At 36.9% G+C, this 22,439-nt stretch overlaps 1 protein-coding gene across 4 annotated transcripts in view; it reads right to left on the bottom strand.

Moving 5' to 3' along the window:
* RAP1A (RAP1A, member of RAS oncogene family) overlaps nt 1–22,439 on the bottom strand; it is a 94,572-nt gene that overhangs the window by 17,706 nt on the left and 54,427 nt on the right. For 3 of the 4 annotated variants that reach the window (XM_032218355.1, XM_032218354.1, XM_032218356.1), the window contains 3 exons: nt 17,973–18,043; nt 6,613–6,696; nt 530–598 (listed from right to left, as the gene is read on the bottom strand). In XM_032218355.1, the coding sequence (XP_032074246.1) occupies nt 530–598; nt 6,613–6,669 (126 nt within the window). In that variant the 5' untranslated portion in view covers nt 6,670–6,696; nt 17,973–18,043. The remainder of the gene's footprint in view (nt 1–529; nt 599–6,612; nt 6,697–17,972; nt 18,044–22,439) is intronic. The other variant, XM_032218357.1, reaches the window with a different exon arrangement.

Below are 22,439 nucleotides of genomic sequence, written 5' to 3'. Positions count from 1 at the left end.
TAATAATGAACTCTTTGGAAAGAGGCTTTGGAAAGATGGCTGATTATTTCAGAAACTACAAAAGTAGGAAAAACCAGTTCACACAGTACTGATTGAGCCATTTTTTCAAAGACCATTCCTCACTTTCTACCAACAAATCACTGCTAAATCTATTTATCTTATGAGTATAATTTGCTCCAACACCCCTTTTTGAGCAAATATCTGTTTTTGTTTACAGTGAAATGAAATGGAAGAAGAATCAAGGGTTTTTTCCCTGAGGGCCATGATTCTAGTTCAGATCATATCTTTATCATTTTATAAAAACAAAGAAATCTAATTATAGGTATAGTTTATAGTTATAGCATAGTATAATATATAGTAGAAGTATAGTACTATAAAGAACCAATGATCTACAATCAGAATCTGTATTGCAGGGAACTATTGATCATTGTAAGTTAATTTTATCTCAGTTAAGGCATGAAATGTATAAGTTCATTGATTAAAATAAAGGGTATGATTTGACATAACATTTGAAAAACTGGTATTTTACCTTTCTGTAAGAGTCTTCTATTGTGGGGTCATATTTTTCAACAAAAATTCCCTGAACAAACTGCACAGTCTAGAAAATAAGGAAAGGGGAAACATATCCTCAGTTAGTTGCCTGAAGCCAAAAACCTACAACAGACTATTCAAGTAATAATACAGTTTTAAGTTTGGTTATTTGAATCTCATTTCATGCTCCAAGGTCTAGAAGAATATATATTTATATATTTCATGAGTTCAACAAAACATATGAATGGGTTTACTTTTCAAAGCATGTATGACACTAGTCCAGTTATAAAGTTTAACTAGTCTGTTTTCAAGTAAGAAATTATGGCAACCAGCTTGAATTCCTTTAGCGTATGTTAAACTCCTCTCATACTGGTTCCTAAACTATTCCAATACTGATCAATCAGACTATTTTCTCTTAATTCAAAAGCCTTCATGGCCTGGTCGGAAATGATTACAGTTGATATCCAATGTCCAAGGTTATCTTGTGACTTGCTCATGGATTAATTCTGTAGAGCATTTCCATGTTTCTATATAAGTGCAATATCCCCCCCTTCTCTCTTTCACACACCCCGACTGAAATAGCTCTAGTAATAAAGGACACATATTCTGAATGCACCTCATAGGAATAAAATATATGCTGACAGAGAAATATGGTTTAATATAGATGTACTGTCATTCTAACTAAGTGCCCATGTATTCTCTCCCCCTTTTACCTTGACCTTCCTCCATTGTGGATACTCTAATTTATTAATCAGGTACTTTGTTACACGTAAAGCATATAGTGTAAACTAAGCCAGGGTTAGGGTTAGGAAATTCAATGTATGTATGTATGTATGTATGTATAAACACAATATATGTGTGCGTATTATGCACATACACACACACACACAAACAAATAGATACACTTATTAGATGATATATTAAAGATGTGATGTTTCAGAATCAAGGCATATGTTGACAATCATGGCTCACAGATAAGTGGGCATGAAATAATAAACCTGAAGTAAGGCCAAAAGGTTCAATATATATATATATATATATATATATATATGTTATATTTATGCTGATAAATAAATAAAGGGAGACTAGTATAGATCTATTTCAAGCTATTTAGCTCTCATCAGCTAGCCATACCCAAGTTTTTTTTGGGAATCGAACCTGTGCTCCATTGCCTCCCAGGCAGGGAGTTAACCTTTTGAGCTACAGAGAACGACTCCTTTATCAGCCAGCCAGGGTGGGAGGTATATACTTAAAGTCACAACTGACTTTAACTGGCTGATAAAGGAGTCGTTCTCTGTAGCTCAAAAGGTTAACTCCCTGCCTGGGAGGCAATGGAGCACAGGTTCGATTCCCAAAAAAAACTTGGGTATGGCTAGCTGATGAGAGCTAAATAGCTTGAAATAGATCTATACTAGTCTCCCTTTATTTATTTATCAGCATAAATATAACAAATGTAACAAAAAAGGCAACAGTAAAAAATATTGGGTTTCTGTCTGGATGGTCTCTTGTGACGAGCCTAATGACAGAGAGTGGAAGTGTGACCTTCCTCCCATACTTGGGCATACCAGGGGTTGTGACTTTAAGTATATGTATATATATATATATAGTGTTATATTTGTGCTGGTTCTATATATATATATATATATATATATATATATATATATATGTATGTATGTATGTATGTATGTATGTATGTATGTATGTATGTGTGTATATGTATATGTATATGTATATGTATATGTATATGTATATGTATATGTATATGTATATGTATATGTATATGTATATGTATATGTATATGTCGTGATGGACTCTTGTGACGAGCCGATTGACAGATAATGGAAGCAGTTAGCTTCCTCCCATAATTGGGGCATACCAGGGGTTGTGACACTAAATGTATGTATGTATGTATGTATGTATGTATGTATGTATGTATGTATGTTATCTTGTTGTTCTCTCATTCTTTTAGTCAAAAAAGATACTATAGGAAGCTAGATTCTGATAGTTGTGCATAAAGAAGTTCTAATTTAAATTAGAGTTCATTACTGAAGCAATATGTGCTTCTTATCCATAAATAAAAATGTAAACAATGAGAAATTTGGAATAAGGTTCCAATGGACTTAAGCTACCCTTTGTTATAATCTTCCTATTTTTCAGCAACTTTACTACTGTCAATGAGCTATATTATAAACACACCACCACCATTTTACATTCATTTAAGGCCAACCAACAGCTTTCAAAATAGGCCTCTCTCACTTTTGAACAAGCATTAACTCTAAAAATGAAATCCTTTGCTTTCCACAATTAAATGAAAATAATTCAAAAGCATAGGATTTGGGTGTTTTCCCTTTATATTGAGTGAGCTTTTTCTGCAGTGACTGAAAAATAATTACTACATCCTTAAATAAAACCCCATTTTGTTTAGTTGCAAAATTTCTCTTGAGAACAAGGAATAGAAGTACTATTGCTCCTAATAAATGGTTTCAGATTTGAAAGTCTAATTGCAGAAAACATCATTGTATTCAACAAACTGATGAATGCTTCAGAAAATTCTTAACAAGCAAGAAACCAATGTTATACTTTTCATGCTCATAGGTGCTTTCTTGCAATTGTGTTTAGGGAGGGTTGACAACGGACATACTAGCCAGTCTAGCTCAACCTACACTGTCTCCTATATATAAGGTCTCCCAATATATAATCAAAATGAACACCAGTTTAAGCTGTTTTTATGTAACTCATCCTAGTTTTTTTTAACTTCAATGGGGAAGATGACCCAAATAATTAGATTGAAGTACAGTGTGGACATAGGATAAATGATTCGAACATAGTTATTTATTGCCAAAGAAACACAGAATTATAGAAAATTCTCACTTGCCTAAGCCATTTGCAAAAGAGCCAGTGTTCTAAATACAGGAGTGCAGCTACTCTGTAAATACGTATGTTGTAATAGCTTTCCTTCAAATAGCAAAAGAAGAGTATGCATCAGTGTTATTTTAATTATTTAGAACATGCATTTTATTAATTATATCATATTTTTATATTTTTATCAAAGGCATAATTGCATAAGAGGAACGGTAAAGACTTGTGGTACTGTGGCTTAAATTTAGCCAAGTAGAATATTTTTTGTAAGCAACTGCTTATTATTATTTATCACCATTAGCACATTTAGTGCTATGTTGAGTATAGGAAAACTAATCTCTTCCTGAAGGAGATTGTAATCTAAAATTTGAAGTGGAAACAAAAAGTAAGAGTTGCTATAGGAATAACTTATTTATTTCAGCAATACATGCCTTCATATGTAGGAATCTGGAGTAAGTTATGCAACTTTTAAATTGCACAGGTGGATACTGAATATTTTATGTATCCACTTAATTGTGAATATCCAATCCTGATTCAACTAATTTGCTAATTAGTATCTTTGATGTACATTATTAAATGTTTTGGTGAAATCAAGATATATCAAGTCCACCAATTCAATCCTGCCTATCCATCCTGCTTGTCGTAATTATTGGACGACTACATATACTAAGTATGCTCTTCTCCAAGAAGATGCAATCAAAATAAAAGTGTAGTAGTTCCTCTTCTTTTTATTACCTTATTTCACTTAACAACTAAAAAATAAATCCTCAAGGATAATCTCAAGATCCAAAATGGAATATATGAGAGGAAGCAGTTCTCTAAGTGTGGATGTGTCTGGATGGAGTCAAAAGCTACTGGTAGATAGGGAACAATCACAGGTCAGTACGGTAACTGGCAGAAAAAAATTCTGCTTCAATTTATTTCTGGATTCTCTTTTGCTGTATCTTTAAATACTGTCTTCCTGATGAGTCTGCTTAAACATGTAAGAAACCTGAACTGAATTTACAACTTTACAAAATGTCAAGTAGATTTATTATAACATAAAACCAGATAAGTATTACCATTTGTGAAGCCAAAATACTAAATTTCACTTTTTTAATCCAAAATGTGGGACTATACTGAATATTGATCAAAACTACATAGACTAAGCTAAGTACATCAGAAAAATAGACTATGTTATCTTTATTTTCAACAGCCCTCTTCAATCAGAATATCCTCCCGATAACAACGTTGAACTCTCAGATGTCTTAGCAATGACTATGTGAATTGGAAAATTCTTCTTTTCAAATGTACACATCTGGAAGTACTCAGACCAAGCAAGTATAGCTCTCAGTAGAGTGCCTAATAAAGTTGTGGGTTAATGATAGCAACTTTCTATCATCTTATCAGAATTAAATAAGTTAATGCTATTTCCTAATAGTGAAAAATAAAGCTTTTTTTCCCAGGGTCATCCAGCAAGGCCAGCTTCAACAATATTAACATTGACTTTGTCACCACTAAATAAAATATAATAAAAAGAGATCAATCAAGGAGGGACTTTTTTGAGTGCAGAGATGAAAAGAACAATAAAGAAGAATGCCAAGGAGAAACTAAAAAATCTATCTGGCCAAAGTATAAGATTTTAGTATAAAAATGTATTGCACATAAATTCCCTGTATTTTAAAAAGAGAATTCTGTGCTCAGTGATTGTTATTTCTAATAAAAAGAATCTTTAAAATGCATTTTTCAAATACAACTTTTTTCAAAGTATAGTGGAAATACAAAAGTCCTGAAAACACAAACACACAAAATCAAGAATCCATTTTAGTACTAGAAACAATTTTAGAAACTTCCAGACTAGTGAATAAATAGGATCTATATAATTAAACTCAGTCTTCTTAAATTAATGATTTCCATATGATTCAAATCGATTACATTTTAAAAATACCTATCTACTGTATAACACATCAATTTAAATTCACTTGCTTTGTGATCACAATCTTTTCGAGAAAAGGTTGTTTGGGAATCAGTTCTTTCTAATTTTATTACTTTAAAGGATAATGAGGACAACCACTAAAAAGAGATTTACCATTGCAGTTTTTAGTCTCATCTATTTCAGCATTACAAATCATTAGTCACAGAATGTTACAAAAACCTACACTATCTAATCCACTCCTTTTAGAAGGCCAACACCAAACATATTATTTTTTTTATTCAAGGCTACATATGTGTATGATACTTAAAAGAGCAGTAAAGTAAACATGGAGGCATAGTAATTTAAGGCTTAGAATTTAAAGTAAGCATCAGTGTTTATCAGCATCTAAACTGTGGTATTTTAAGCTTCTAACAATATTCAGCTGCATCAATTCAGTTTCAGTTAACTAAAAATACAATATGGGTTTTAACTATAAACTTTTCAAAACGCTCTTAAACCCTTTACAATGCTGGAGATTGGGACTTAATTATCTACCTTGCATTACATTAAAAATCAAAGGTAGTCCAAGAGATGCAATTAAGTGCTCAGAGAGCATCTAGCACGGATCCAAAGCCTGACTGTTGCTTTCCAGTTATAACCTACTGTATTGTCCTTATTTCAAAGCGCAACATTTTGTGAAAAACACCTGTTTCATTCAAAATGCACACAGATGCCATTGGTCTAAATTAAGGGTGGCAAATTGTTTCTCTAGATTTGTTGCGATCACTTGTTTTATTGTATTTGGTTGCTGGTACTTCTTCCAAATTTTAATTAAAATATATTACAAAGTTTGGTACAAGGTTCATTTATCAAGAAAAAAGTGTAACAACTTCATATATGTTTAAAGATGTTTAATGTATTGAGATTACAAATATACGCACACACACAAACACACACACTGCTGAGTTTACATACATAATAATTTAGAAATTGGTTATTAGAAAAAGCTTTAAGGCGGCAATGTGTTTACTAAGCAAATATCAATTCCCAGGCATTCTAGATGATATAGAAGCTCACATGAAAATGGAAATCAGATAACCTTGATGTAAATATTCTAAGTTTTCTTGTTCAGTTCAATTCAGAATTTTGCCATATGAATATTATAGAAGCAACTACTTAAGAAATATCTCTTTTCTGAATATTTTAAATTCAAACATCTTGACTATTGTATCAAGGGTCAAACTTGGAAGATTCCAAATACACTTTTTTTTTAAATCAAATTCTTGAAGAAGTGAGAAACTTTGCTTTTTACTGAGCATTAAACTTACCAAAGCAGACTTGCCTACACCACCTGAGCCAAGGACCACTAGCTTGTACTCACGCATGATGTGGTCTATTCAAATACTGAGAAGCTGTAAAAGAGAAATTAGTAATTAATAAAACAAAATTTTTCTATGCTGATACACTTCAGCATATTTTGCAAAGACTGCCAGTTTTTGAGATATATTTATTTGTTCAGTTATAAACAAGAAATATATAAGATTTTATAAGATATTTGAAAAGTCTTATAATTGACAGAAAGTATTGTTTCTACTTTTCACCCAAATCTTCTAAAATGCACAATAAAATTCATTTACAGTCTGTAATGACCAAGATATTTTGACTAATATGTTTACTTGTTGATTAGTCTTGAATGATGATTTATTTCAACTCCTTTCTGGATTCTAATTGCTTTTTTCTTTTCCTTTTCTTTCGATATATGTTGTTTTGGATAACCTTTGTCCCTTCCTTATGGAAAGCATGGCAATTTATTTTAATTTTGTTTTCAATAAAATAAAAACATATTCAAAAAGAAATTCGTTTATGTAACTGTTATAGACTGAAAAACTGAAAAAACTCACTATATATTCAATGTTTCTCTCTATTTATTTTGAATAGTTTATTCCAAACCATTGATTTTCACATAATGACAATGTTACACTAGTATTAAAAAAACAGGAGAATCTAAGTGTCCAACCAGTTACATTTAAATGATGGAATGCCTGCCAGATTCTAGGAGCATGGAGTATGGAACTAAACAGTTAAACAAGATAGCTGAAATCAGTTCAAAAATATTCCTTAAGCTTATAAAGGAATAAATATGACAAAGAGATGCAAAGCAACTCTGCTTTAATAATACTAGGTATAAGTTGAGTGAGAGAGTCACTTTGATAGGCTTTCAAGATTCTGTTAGAATACTCTACCAGCAATAAAGATCTTTTTAAAAATTCAAGTGGTTCTTCTTTCCTGAGCTTATAGCACTTGACAGATTGTGAACATGCAGCTGTTTTATTAGTTAAATAAGAGACAGTCGAAGTAATGGAAATAAAATGTACAAAACAAAGTAAGCCAACTCTGCCATCACTACTGAGTCCAACACTACTGAGTCCAACTTTCAACTATCTCTTTGCTTCCAGGCCCTAAAATTTAGATAGGATGTTGTTAATGAAGAAATAGATTGTTTCAAAATAAAAAATAAAAAAGGGAGGGAAAAAACTGAGGAAGGTAGAAACAACAAGTAAAAGATCTGGTGACAGTAGGCCTAATCAGTAACTTAAGGCATGCATGCAATGAAAGGGCCACATCAGGATATAATATATCCCAGTGACGTGCGGTGAAGCTTCTGGCTGGTGAGGCAACCCACCCCCCAGCAGCAGGCTGGAGCGAGAGCCGCAGAGGCGAAAGGCAAAGAGGGGTTGGGGGAGTGTTCCAAGAGGCAAGAGGATCCGCTCCGCTTCTATCACCCCTCTGCTCCAGAGAAGCCGGCTGCGAGCGAGTCTCCACGAGCCCCGGTTCCCTCTCCCAGCAGTCCCAGGAGGAAACGGGCCAGCCCCGCTTCCCTCCCGGACTTTCCGGCAATAGAGGACAGCATTCTGCTCCCGTCGCTTTCTCCCAGAGCTCCGGCAGGCCTGCCGAGGAGGAGCCCGGACAAGGCTGGAGCGAGAGCCATCGAGGCAAAAGGCTGGCCACTTGGGGCTTGGAAGAGGGAGCGGAATGCTGTCCTCCACTGCCAGAAAGTCTGGGAAGGGAAGCAGGGCTGGCCCATTTCCTCCTGGGGCTGCTGTGAGTTGGAACCGGGGCTGCAGAGACTTGCCCGGCTGGCTTCTCTGGAGCGGGGGGGGGGCGATAGAAGCAGAGCGGATCCTCTTGCCGCTGCGGGCCTGGCTTGCGGAGTGCCAAAAGGGGAAGGGGCCTCTTGGAACACCCACCACCCCTCTTCGCCTTTCCTCCTGGGGCTGCTGGAAGATGGAACCAGGGCTGCAAACACCCCCCACCCCTCTTCGCCTCCACGGTTCCTCCTCGCCCCCCACCTTCTCCATCCCCACCTCTGTGTCCGCCAGGCGTCTCGCGTTTATGCCTGCCATAAACGCGAGATGCCTGGCGGACACAGCGGGGGGGACGGAGGAGGCGGAGGGGGCGAGGTGGCAGCCGGTGAAGGAAAGGGAGAGGAGGAGGAGGAAAGGAAGAGGAGAGCAGGATGGGGGGGAGAGGGCTGCCCCTCTCTTCTCAAACAAACAAGGCTCCCCTCCCTGTGTTTGCTCCTTCCCTCTCTTCTCAAGCAAACTCTCTCTCAAATTAAGAGAGAGTTTGTTTGAGTGAAGTTAAGAAAGAAAGAAACACACACACACACAATAAAAACAAATTACAATTACTTAAATTACAAATAAATTGAATTCCTCCCCCCTCTCTCTGACCCACATACCTTCCAGCTACGCCAAAATTCCAGATTCGGTCTAGCTAGGCTCCAGGGCCAGGCAGGCTAGGATAGTGGCTCCTAGAGCCACCACGTGCCCTCTGCAGGAAGAGGCCCGAGAACTATGGGCCTCATTTGCATATAATTTTTTTTTGCTTTTTAACCCTTGGCTAACCCTTAAAAGGCAAAAAAATCCTTATGCAAAGGAGGCCACGAGTTCTCTGGCCTCCTCCTACACTTAAACACTATATACACTCCAAATCACTGTGAGTTGAAGTCTGGTAGCAACTAGCTTGGCCTTAATTATTTAAAAAAAAAAATCTTTAAAATTCCTTCCTTTCCTGAGGAGACTGGTGAGGCCTTGCCTCCCCTGCCTCTAGTGAGTGTACGTCCCTGATATATCCCACTGTCCATGAAGTTCACATCACTGATGATGTTGCCAGTTTAGCAAGTACCCAACTGTATATGGTTGACATTTTCAAAACCTACCTGGGCACCAGTTTCTATCTGAGTAAGAACCCTGAAAGACTGTTGGGTTAAAAAAAATCACAGGTGCATACAGCAAGATGGAGCTCCTTATAGATTTGAACAGACTTCAGATTAAAAGAGCAATATATATTTATAACTATGATAAAATAAATTATATATGTTTTACCCTAAAATTTCTATGCATTGATAGAGATATATTCTCTGTTATTTGAAATCAAATAGTTTGAATACAGCCCTGGCACATTAAAATTTTGTAGAAATCAGTAAAACGGCTACATTGAATTCGAAGACATTAGCATTTTACTTTCAAATGCATTAATATTCACTTACATAATTTATGTTTCCACCTTCAGTTGCACAGAAGTATGTGCCATTGAGCAATAAAATTATAGTAGCGAGCTGCAAGCAACTAGGATTGCTTTCATATTCCCAACAGGGAGTGATTTAAGACATTTTTTTCCTCTGTACAAGGTCAGGCCTCACTTGCCACTGCCAACTGAGAAATCTTCTGTTCCTGAAAGCATTCTCTGTGCCTTTTTATGGAAATCTCTCTAGTTACTATGCTGTACCAGAAAACCTTTCATTCTCTTCAAGATTACTTGACAAATATGGAAAATGGCAAAACCTATGATAAACATTTTAAGTGTTTATATTATAAACCAGCCTTCGCTGCCTCAACTGATCCCAGCCAAGTCATGACATCATTTACTAATGATCTCCTCAGCCCTCCCAAGTAAGGATTCAGAAACAGCAAAAGCCTCATCAGAGACACCATAATCCAACTTTGCTAAGAACAATAAACTCTAGATAAAATAAACTCGGATCAACTTAAAGACCTATATCTGTGATGGTGAACCTATGGCACATGTGCCCAAAGCGGCATTGCCCGTTCCTCTTCTGGGTTCCTGGCTGGCATGTGCTTGCAACAATCAGCTGGCCTTCATGTGTATGGCATTGCTAGAAACTGAAACAGCTGGTCTTGCGTTTCCTGGGGTGAGCATGAGCGCCAGCCAGCTGATTGTCACGGACACATGTGAGCCAATAACCAGAAGACTAGCTGGCCGGCATGCATGTGCGCACCAGAAACAGAAGTTCAGCTGGGCAGTTCTTCCAGATTGCGGCCCAGATGAGGGTGTATGCTCCCTTTTCGTCACTGTGTCAAAACCGTTCGTCATCACTGACCTATATAGTCTAGCATTCTATTCCCACAGTGTCCAGTAGGACTGTGCAAATCCTGTAAAGTGCTTTCTAACATAGGGGATCTGAATACTACCCTTTGAAAGATTACAGCAGTTCTGTCTTTTTTCACATTCATGTTGCTACTTCATTGGCTTCTCCTGGCTGGCTGTGCATGAATCTGCATCAGCCACAGCATATTGCTGGGTGCAGACACAAAGCAAAATTGCTGTACATGCACACATGTGGAATCATCGAGGAACAATAAGTCTTCTGAAGTTGACCAAACTAAGAAAGCAATGCTTATAGCTCTAAAACTACTTTTATTAGATCAGCTAGAACCGGTGTGTGTGTGTGTGTGTGAAACTGGATTTCTTCAAGGCTGCATAAGCATTGTAGTTCTCCTCTGCGGGCCAGCCTGGGGAAGGAAGCCAGGATGGATGCCTCCTGCAGCACCTTGGCAGCCAAAACGAGGCATGGGGGTGCCAAATGCACCCCCTTGCGCCCTGTTTTGGCCGGCAAAGTGTTGCAGGAGGCCGCCTAAGCTGAAAAGGGTGTGGAGGGCATGAGGCACCACAGGCTGGTCCTTTGCCATTTCCATCTTTAAGTACGCCGCGGATCTGGTTTGATGCCCCTGAGTCTGACACCCCTGAGATACAGTGACAAAATCTTGCACTTTATCTTTGTTTGAATTAGGAACAAATGTGTCTGAGAATCTCAAACTAGTTTCTTGGAAAAAGTCCCATTTGTCTGATCTTTGCCTTAATAGCAGCTCTTTTTGTTTTTCTTCAGGACATTTCCTATGCCCTCTCTAAGAACAACTTGCAAAACAGCTATCCATGCCTGAATAAAGGCAGCTGTTCTAATGAATTGAATTATGAAGAAAATGCTTCATAAGTGCAATGCAAAGCACCTCTTTCAAAGGAACTGCAAAGCCCTGGAGGCCAACAAGATAGAACGACAACAAAAATGACATGAGTGTCATTTCCTGTACCTGGGTTCCAGCAACTGATGAGAACCATCAGCATTGGAAGAATCAAGATACACACTTGGTTTTGCTTGAGTTGAGCTGAAGCCTATTCATCCCAGATTACCACAGCCTCCAAATACTAAGAACATGGATATAATCACTTGATCAGCTTAAGACAGAGCTAGGTGTCATTAATGTATTGATGAGGCCTGACAAAGGACTTCACCAGCAGTTTCATGTTAATGTTAAATAGGAATGGAGAGAGAATACAACCTTGAGAAATGCCAGAGGAAAGGGATAACAGACTAGATTTCCACACATGGGAAAAGTGAGCAAATTTAATACCATTATGTAACTGGTCAAAACTAATTTGTGGTAGCAGATTCTTTGAGTTGCACATAGAGGAATTGGCCAGAAAATACAATTCTTCAAATGTTTCACTGGTTTTTATATGTGTGTCATTTAGATAGTGGGTCATAAAGAAGATAACAATTCTTTGCTTGTGCAGGCATCAAGTCAACTGTTCTGCCTATTATTCTGCTGGCTGGCAGCTATGGAAAGAGCAGTGAAGTTCTGAACAATGACTACATTGGTTCTTCTTGAAAGAATGGTTTGCAAAAGAATCTTTTGAATAGCTGTCTGTCTAATGTGACATTGTGGTGTACCAGGACATTAGGAGGCCTATTCCTAGCCAGCAAAATAACTTGGGTGAAAGTGTGGCATGCAATTATTAAAGGAATCTGATCTTGAATTAAGAAAAAAAGACAATGCCAAAGCAAATTGAAAAGTGTACAGTTATTAGGTGTGATTTTTATTGCTTTGCAAGCCTGAAAAAAAATCTAGGAATAGAGTTTAAATTGAAGTTTTATTACTCTGATCTATGCAACATAACCTTTTTATGGAAATAAGAAGTGACAAACACTTAAAAAACACTTTCTTCCTAAAAGGCATTTCCAAATATAATATTTCTGACAGTTGATAATGGAATGAATTTAAATACAGAATTCAAACAAATTGTGTTTTTCATCAATCCTCCATGAACTCCACATTGGAGAAAAAAATTGTTTTTGAAACACTGAGAATTTTAACAGCTGGTGATTATACAGGACAGGACAGAAGTCTCTTATCACAACTCTGCCTTAAAATATGGATCTTGTTAAAATATTTTAAATGTCAGCATGGATTTGAGTTGGACATTCAATATTGTGTCTTGGGCACCAAGCTGTTAAAGGCAGGATCAACTATAAAATCAGCAGTTGGGAGGTATGCTTTTTACACATAAACTATTTAACCATATTGTGCTTGTAACTATTTTAACTCCTTATTTAGATTTTGTAAGCTGCCCAGAGTCTACTAGAGTGGGTGGTATAACCATTTAAAATAAAAGTAGTATTATAAAATCCCTTTTATTTAAGAGGGAATAGGAGTATAAAGCACAACGAAATACCAAGGTAGATCCTTCATATGATACTACATAAACTCTTCCCCAAAACATCTAAACTTTCCTTTGATCTGAGAGGCACCTTTTTATCACTGACTTGCAGTTCTTGATTTGGGTTTCCCTACGAGTGGAATAATACCACCTGGTCTCATTTCCTCACAGCCACATTGGGAAGCTTAATTAGGTAATTGCTATAACGCTTTTGGCAGACATGACAAATGTAATTAGGAGAGCAGGTGTAAAATGATCAAGCTCCCCCCCCCCCCCCCCAAAATCCCAACAACATTTTAGCCGAACTGCCAGGAGCCTGCCGGAAGAATTTCACAGCATCAACTCACTTATTTTGGAAGACTTAAGTTCTCTATGCTTGGCTTTCTTTTCATTATTTCACTTTAAAGAGGAATGCAAAGGCTTTTTCATCCACGCAACCCTAACAGAGCTAGTCAGATTAGTGAGAGTGCATCTAGGGAATGAACACACATTGCTTTGTCCTGCAAAGCCGGAACACCCAACAACTTGTACCAAGTCTGATAGGGAAACAAAAACAAAAAGTGTCACTTTGCCTGTGGGATCTTAGATGGGATTATGAGGAGGCAATAAAACCCACTTCTTGCTTGCTTTGAACAGAGCACAGTTGGGATTTCCTTTCCTCAATAACATAATATACTTGAAAATAGCACATTTGGGAAAAGCCATGCTACACCTTATTATCTCTCATAAGTTCCGAACAGTTCCCATAAAATCTGTATGTATATATATATATATAAACAGGAAATACTACAGTTATGTGAACAAAAGGTCAAAAGGCTTGGTAATTCAAAGGGAGAAAATAAATAAGCAAGAATAGCAAAACAACAAAGTGCCTTTTTTGAAACTGAGACTAAAGCAATGGCACAAAACAGTCTAAATATCAGCTTTTTTGGAGACTTGAGCTACACTGCAACCAGTATATAGTTCGTAAGGTACAAATTATATATTGTGGTACAAACTTTTGTGAGAATAGAGCTCAGAAGAGTTCTTTGAATTCTGTTTGGGGAATATTTTTTGGGAAAAGCTGCTTCTTCACTCACATAATAGGCCTATTTTGTGCATTCTCTGCCATGTTGCCTGGAACAATGGGAGTTGTAGTCCAACACCAGAAAGAAAAGACTTTTGGGGGCAACGATGTGTTCATGAACAGCCAAAACATTCCTTTATACAAAACTTTTTGAATCATTTTCTGGGAGAACAGCTGTATACTAAAATGTTTGCATTTTACATGTGAAAAGAAAACAAATAAAATGCCAAGGTTGGGTTTGCAAAGTCCAAGCCAAATATCCTAGCAAAATCTAGTCTATTGTGTGACATCTTGTTCTTAGGTCAATCTAACCTAAATGTCTGAATATCTGATTTAACATATAAAGCCACAAACTACATTACTTACTACTGTATTACAATAGAAGAACAGAGTTGTAAAGGACCTTGGAGGTCTTGTAGTCCAACTCCCTGCTCAAGTTGCCTCACTCCCACTGAATTTTCCCCCCTCCTACGGTTACTCTGTTTATTTAGGTTAGGAAATATCTCTGAAATGATGACCTAATGGGTCAGAGATTGTCTTTTATAAAATAAATTTTGATTGGAAGGTAGATGCCAGTTTCAATGTGTATATCAGTTTTAAACAGACTTATTTTAAATGAACTGTAAAACCCATAAAACAATGCTATTTCCAGCTCAAAAATCCTAATAAATAGAAGATGGCACCAATTGTAGCTCAGGGCTGAAATGAGGTCCTTGGTGCTTTCTGAGCTTGCTTGTTTTCTTGAAGACATTTCATTACCCAAACTAGCTAACATCATCAATGCTAGCAAGCTCAGAGAACACCAAGGACCCCTCAAATAGAAGATTTACTGCTTAATTTAAATAATGTGATATTTTTTAATGAAGATCAACAAATGTATTTAATACTCTTGCTAAATGCAGCAACATGCAAGATAGAAATGCAGGACAGAAATTGTTGTAACACATTATTATACTAAAACTCATTTTGATATAACAAAATCCCCATATTCAGTTTCAACACTATCATGTTAACTCCACATGTCTTTAAAGCATTCACTGAATTATTTATTTGGGCTATAAGGTGCTAATTTTTTATTATATAAATAAATGCACAAAAAGTGGTCTTTTAAGTGACTGTTTAAAGGCATACTACTAGAACTTATACTGAAGCTTCACTCAGGTATAGTGTATATTAATCAAAAGGAAGCTTGATTTGGATTTTATTACTAAATTGATTAAATTTAGGCCTTAGAACAGAAAATTAATATGTTCAGTAACACAATACACAATCAATATTGCCTGACTACTGTTAATTAAGGATTTACATTGTTTTTTGGTTTTAATATATCTTATATAATTGCTTTATTTCATTATCTTTGCAATTTACAACCACAGTGGTGGGTTACTAACCATTTTACTACTGGTTTGCTCATGCTTGTACGCAATGCTTCTGTGCATGCGCAGAAGCATCCGGGAGGGTAGGCAGAGCCTTCCGCCACTGCCACTACCAGTTTGGCTGAACCAGGAGCAACCCACCTCTGAACCACATGTTGATTGAACAGAGTCCATTAGAGCTGGCCAATAAATTTAAATTAAATATAAAACAAGAACTAGAAATAATCAGATTATAAATATGATCAATATTATTGTACATACAGAAGTGAGCATAGTGAATGTACAGCAGCCCAGAAAATTTCAAAGATTTTAACACCTCAATAAATATAGTTCTATAGTCATTAAAAGTGCAAAATTTTGAGGCTAGAAAAGTTGATTTGGAAGATGTTAGGCCAGGTCATCATCACTATAAAGTCCTTTAAGCCTGATCATTTCAATGATCAGACAGATTTGGATGAAAACTCACCTGAAGAGTAAGTTTTGTACAATTGTGGCTTTACAAGATTCAGCTAAATTCCCAATTTAGAAGCTATAAATGAAGACAGTTTGCAAAGTGCTGTATAAACTTTAATTAGTACACTGCATGATTAAAGCCAAGAACAAAAAAGAAAGGGAAAGGTGCTTCAGAGTAGGATTTGTTTTTTAAAACAAATGAGAAAGAGCTTACTTTTTTGAAAATATTAACACTTCAGTCCATCATACTTTCACTTAATGCTTTCTCTATATTGCTAACATGGTAAAATATGCTGTCGATTATCCATTTTGATATTGAATGACTTACAGGAACACCTTACACAACAGAAATGCTTTACAGCTCATGCTGCTTGTTTTAATGCTGCATATATTCCACCATGTAAAAAAAACCCCTGACTTTATCATACAAAACTGGCAGGTACGTAGGCTATTCTTTGCCTTCCATGTAATGTAGTTCTCTCTTATATGAACCCAGCTTCCCCTATTGACTTTGCTTGTTGGAAGTTGGCCAGGAAGGCTAAAAATTTTATCTCATGACCCAGAGATGTTGCCAGTTGCCAGGCACCAGAACTCATGTGATTATGGGGTTGATGCAACAGGCATATGTGCAAGGACCAATTGTTATTTTTTCAGTGCCAATTTGAATGGTCACTAAACAAATGATTGTAAGTCAAGGACTGGGGGAATTAATGGATGCATGAACATTTCATATTTGCAATAGGAAGATATTGTATTGAGTTATAGATATTGTCATTGTCATGGGTCCCCAAAATAAAGTGCAAAAGAAAATATGCCACCATCACTTCTAGGCAGATTTAATTTGAAACCCTGTACCATGAAAATACAGGTGGAATCAAAATATTTTGTTGGACAGCTATAAGTTATCAGAAACAGATCCAATCTATTTTCCATCAGAAGGAATTCCATTAATTAGGCTCTGCTAAAGCAATACTACTAATTCCCTTGACCTGAATTGCTTCCATGGTGTAACATTCAAAAGCAATTCAGGAAAATATTACTCTAACTTGTAGAAAAGTTCCAATAGCGAAACAAAATGTTCAGATAATTTTGTTCTAAAAATATAGTTTTATTTAAAAAAGCAGTACCCTGATGAAGTGCCCTTATCTATGGTCTTATCTCTCAATAAGTCTGTGGATAGTGTAGGAGATTATCAGGCCTGAGTCCATGGAAGGGGTCAAATGTGTCATCAATCATGAATCCCATCGTGCTCACAAAAGATCCAACCCACCTTGAATTCCTTCTACTCTTATCTACCACCAATTTCCTTTTGAAGTTAGTAGTTCAGATTCTTGTAAAGAGCTTATGCTTGCAATAAATCTTTATACTCATATGAACTGCTTGAATCTCCTAATTTCTCTGGAGCTCGATAGATAGCATTTTAGTAAACTATAATAGTATCTAAACTGCTAAAGTATCCCAGGTTGCAACAAGATACTTTTTATTGTCAATGAGATACCGGTATATCTATTCGGCAAGAAGCAATGGAATGGGACATGAGTAAGACTTATTTTGCAAACAAAATTCAGTTTGTTTAATTCTTAAATTTTAATCAGAGATTTTTTTCCAATTCATTAGAAGTGAGAATTCAAGGATAGTTTTGTCTATACACAGAGGACATATAGATCAAGGCCTAGGCATTTATAATTAGGTATTTTCTGGCACTAGGGTCAAGAAAGGTCTTTGGCTGACTCAATCAGGGCTACTACTCAGCCAGGGCTACAATCAAATAGGGACCACTGGACTAGAGAAGAAACATAACACAGTGGGAAAGCATATATTTTTGAATGAAAACAACCCTAGTTCATCCCTGATATTTCCAGGTAGATTAAAAGGGGGGGGGGGGGGAAATGTAGAGTAAGAATGTAGATGGACAGAACTACAGTGATGTGTAGAGGAATCAAGAGTCTGTCTCAGTATAAGGAAAAATGCAAATATAACAAATAGTTCAAACCTTGGCATATAAGATATTTCATCCGTGTGAACAGCACCTGCTAGAGGTTTTCCCAAACGCCCGTTAAGGGACTGAAAAGAAAAGAAAAATAATGGAATTCATTTTCAAAAATGTAAATATTAACATAAAACTTATATTTGTATATACTGAAAAGTGCACATTTTAAGCAATTAGACTGGTTGCTTTAAGGATCGTGACTGCAGAAACACATTCAAAAAGCCCTCATACTATTTATCCTTCCCATTCTGTGCACCAATAAAGATAACAATACAGTGTCACAATACAAAATATATGCAATTTCATGTAACTGAATTTAGGAAATAGAAAATTAAAAATGACCATACATTTTGGCTGCTGTATTTATTAAGCAGTGCCTCACTAAATGGGAGCACCTAGTGGATCATGGGTAAATCTGAAAAATAAAACAAGCTCGGATTTGGTTAGTACTTGGATGAGAGACCACCAGGAATTATCAGGGTTGAATACTAGATTAAAAATTTGTGAACAGAAGAAACAGATAGGGCAAACCACTTTCAAATTGTTGCCAAAAAATTACATGAATGTAGATTACAGGAATCTCCCTGTAATCACTGGGATTTGATTCAAAACAAAAACTATTTGGAAACTGGAAATCATATTATTGAAGTAAGATTTAAAAGAACAATATGATTGTGTAACTCCAATAAAGTGTACCTGAACATAAATTATTGCTGTTAAAATAGCCACGTTTGATATTATACCAGCCAATAATATAGTGCACAAATTTGCTTTGCTTCTTCCAAATGCACTACATTTCTCCGAATTATCAGGCAAAGTAGTGGTAAAGTCAGCGCAATTTGATCCCCTTTACAGAGCCTCTCTCTTCCCCTATTACATTATTATATTATGCTGGTTGCTAAACAGTATAACATGATCATGTCCTATAAACATCACATTCTACTGAATACCTAATTCCAAAAACAGGTAAAATCTATGCATTGTTTGGCATGGTTGTATTAATTTTCTAAGAAATCTACATTTTAAAGTATTTTAAGAAGTTGTATTTTCTTAAAAGACCACATCCCTACCACCAGCAGTAATTTACATTTAAATTGTATTTTAAACCAAAGTATGCTTTTTAAACAAAACACAAACTACTCAGTTTTTTTTGTTGAAGTATAGAGGTCTCCAAGTTGTTCGGTTTATGCAAATTCTATCTCTTCAAAAAATGTCCTTCTAAAACAGATTGTTCAAAAGCATTCAATGCATATTCAGAGCAAATCATTAAAGCAGCCATGTTGTTTTACAGATTTACAGGGTTACTTTGGAAAATGCTACTGGCTGTTTCCACATGCATGTTCATACACAGTTGCTTAGCTGGGACACAAGTGGACACAGCTGGGGGAACTTCTGAAGCAGATATAGGAATCTGAAAAAAATGCAGCTGCTTTAACATTTAAAGAGAGGTATTTTATAAATGTTCCTGATGATTTGAAGAACTTATTTCAAAATACATGTGCAGCCCTAACACTCCCTGTATTTTGCAAGCAGTTTTTCTCCTCGAGCAGAATGTGGCAGAAGATTCTCAGTGGGAAACCAGAGGAAATTTATCTTAGTAATGGACACAAACAGATATAAAACTGCTGGTAATGTTATTGGAGTCAATTATAATAGATGCACATTAACCTGAGATGTTGCCGGTATAGCAAGATAAAAGTGGGTATTACATTTAACATTTCATCAGAAGCAAAGAAAGCTAGCTTGCTCACAAGTTCTTAAAATGAATCCTCTATACCTCATTTTTTGGCAATACTAAACACCAGTTAAGGGAGTGTCAGTAACACATATATACACTTACATTGGTCCCCATATAAGGAGAAATCCTAGGATTTAAATACTTTGCCCTTCGGTCTTCTATTTTTATTCTGAAGACCTGCACATTGAATTGAGACAAAGATAGTTCCCTTTTGCCTTATTTCCAAAGAGGTTCTCCTTGTTTCAAATGGCTATCACATTCTTCTTTGCTGTGCCAACTTGTGAGACAACTAATATTTCAGCATTCTTTACTCCACAATATCACAGAAATGCTTAGGAGCTAAAATTAGCAAGTTTTACTCACAGCCTGAAAAGCAGAACAAAATGTCTCCATTGAGAGATGACAGCCCATTAGAGGAACTGTGAAAGACCTGGCTCCAGGCCCAAAGGAGTCTTTTAGGGACAAGGTTACTGAGGAGAGAGTTCATCCTGAGTAGGCTTTGTCTTAAGTAGCTACAGACCAGCTGGCTTGACCTTGGGCAATCAGTAAGGCTAGAAATCCTTTCTTAGAATGTATTGTTTGGACTTTTCATTGGGCTATTCCCGGGATTGAATACGGCACTTCAAAAAGCTACTGCCTGGGAATGCAGGTTATCTGAATGTTTAGGCACAAAGTCTATGCAAAACTTTGGTTATACATTTCTTGATTTATGAAGTTTACCATTCTTTTGAGCTGGATTAGAGACAGACAATGAAAAATGATGATGGAAAAATTATGTTTTCCTTCAACATAAGTGCCAATAAGACAATCTTTGAGTGAATAGGGAAAGGGTAACTCTGACAAGCATATAATCTTTTCCAGCTAGGATCACAAAGCTAATACAAGGCCAAAAACTTCCTTTGTTTAACAGATTCCCTTCAAGGTATGGTTAAGATATTTCAAGGCATTGGGTATATATTAGACAATCACACACTCCAAGTGCACTTTCTTTGTTGGCTAATTCACATGAGTTAAAAAAAGGTTTTGGCTTGTTTCAGATATTTCCTTTATAATATGCAACTGATGTAGTTATAGTTTCAGCCTTACCGTTTTCTTCCACACTGCAATAATAGCATATGAAATAGCATATATTATATGCTAAATATTCTGCATTCAGTTGAATGATCCTTTAGATCAGGGGTGTCAAACTACACCCACCCATTTTAGCAAAGGGGGGGAAAAGCATGATATGTCACATGATCACAATTAGACAATATGAGTTTGATACCGCTGCTCTAGATGATTTATGATATATTATAATAATCACTTCTACATAATAAACAAACTAGTTCTTAAAACCCGTGGTTGGGTCGACCCTGAGACCACCACCCCATGAGCCTCTGGGCCCAGTGGTCATAGGGTGCCAAACCATTACGAGGTGCAACGCATCCTTGACTCTAGGTGGCACAGGGGGCAGCTCCAATATTAATTAAGTGGAAGAGCTACACTCTATCAGGGGTATCCTGGGTAAAGACCAGAAACATTCAAGCTGATCACCTCATAGCCAAATTCCATGAAAAGAACCCGACTAAGCCTTGGGGGGGGGGGGAATAAAGATATACCTGTACTCAAACTGTTTTTGCTTTGCACAGGTTGCCTTCAGGAAGTGAGGGAAGCCTAATGTCAACTCGCAAAGCTTTCCTGACCTGCTCCCAAGTTACCATAGGCAGGGGGATGGGAATCAGACCTTGCAGCTACAACAAGGAATTCACACCTCAGTAAAAACAAAACACATCCCAGCCAGCCAAAGTCAAAGCCATCTCCACGGAGACCCACAATGGCCGGAGGGAGTGACTTCTATGGCCCACAAAATTGCTTCATTGGAGAATGTGACTGATGACATACTTTGGGAGGAGGGGGGAACAGGGTCAGAGGCAAGTTGTGAACTGAGTGAAGTTAGAACTAGCTTCCTGTCAGATCTTTATTAGGGTTCCAAACGATGCCCTCATAAAAGCAGGAGCCTCAAGCAAGGTTTCAAGAAAAATCCAGTTGTTTAAAGTCAGCCATATCCACACAGACCAAATGAAGCCAGCTGTAACTTCACTCAGTTTGCATCTTACCTCTGACCCTGTTTCCACTTCCCCGAAAGGTGTGTCATCAGTCACATTCCTCAATGAAGCAATTTCACGGTCATAGAAGACAGTCCCTCTGGCCATTCTGGGTCTCTATGGATATGGCTTTGACTCTAGCAGGCTAGGATGTGTTTCGATTTGACTAAGATGCGAATTGTTCAATGCAGCTGCAAGGCGCGATTCCCCATCCCCTATCTATAGCTTCACAAGTTGACACTAGTAATCTTTCATCTACCACCAACGAATAGTGATAGAGGGTGCTTCCTTCCAGCCTTGCAATCTCAGGGCATCTTGAAGTTCAACCTGTTCATTATCATTGTGTAAGCAAGCAACTAAGGGGGCAAGAATGGTGTCTACTCCCTTTTCCATTCAGTCTCCTTATCCTTTATTTGGTAAAACAAGTGCTTCATAAAAGCAAGGCACCTCACTTAAATACTTGGCTTTTACTCTGCTAAGCAATTCCAGCAGTGCATGCCAGTTCAGCACAATGAACCATTCATTCACTTCAGGTATATAATACGTAACAAATGTTTGTCCTAGCAATTGATTAAGGTATGAAACAACTGCTTACTGCAGTATCAGTGAGCTTCCAACTTCTCTACAAATGTAGAATGTGGGAGA

This window comes from Thamnophis elegans, chromosome 5 (assembly GCF_009769535.1).
Source record: "Thamnophis elegans isolate rThaEle1 chromosome 5, rThaEle1.pri, whole genome shotgun sequence".
Lineage (NCBI taxonomy): Eukaryota > Metazoa > Chordata > Lepidosauria > Squamata > Colubridae > Thamnophis > Thamnophis elegans.
The sequence above is the reverse complement of the archived record's forward strand: the minus strand, read 5'-3'. Positions and strand labels throughout refer to the sequence as shown.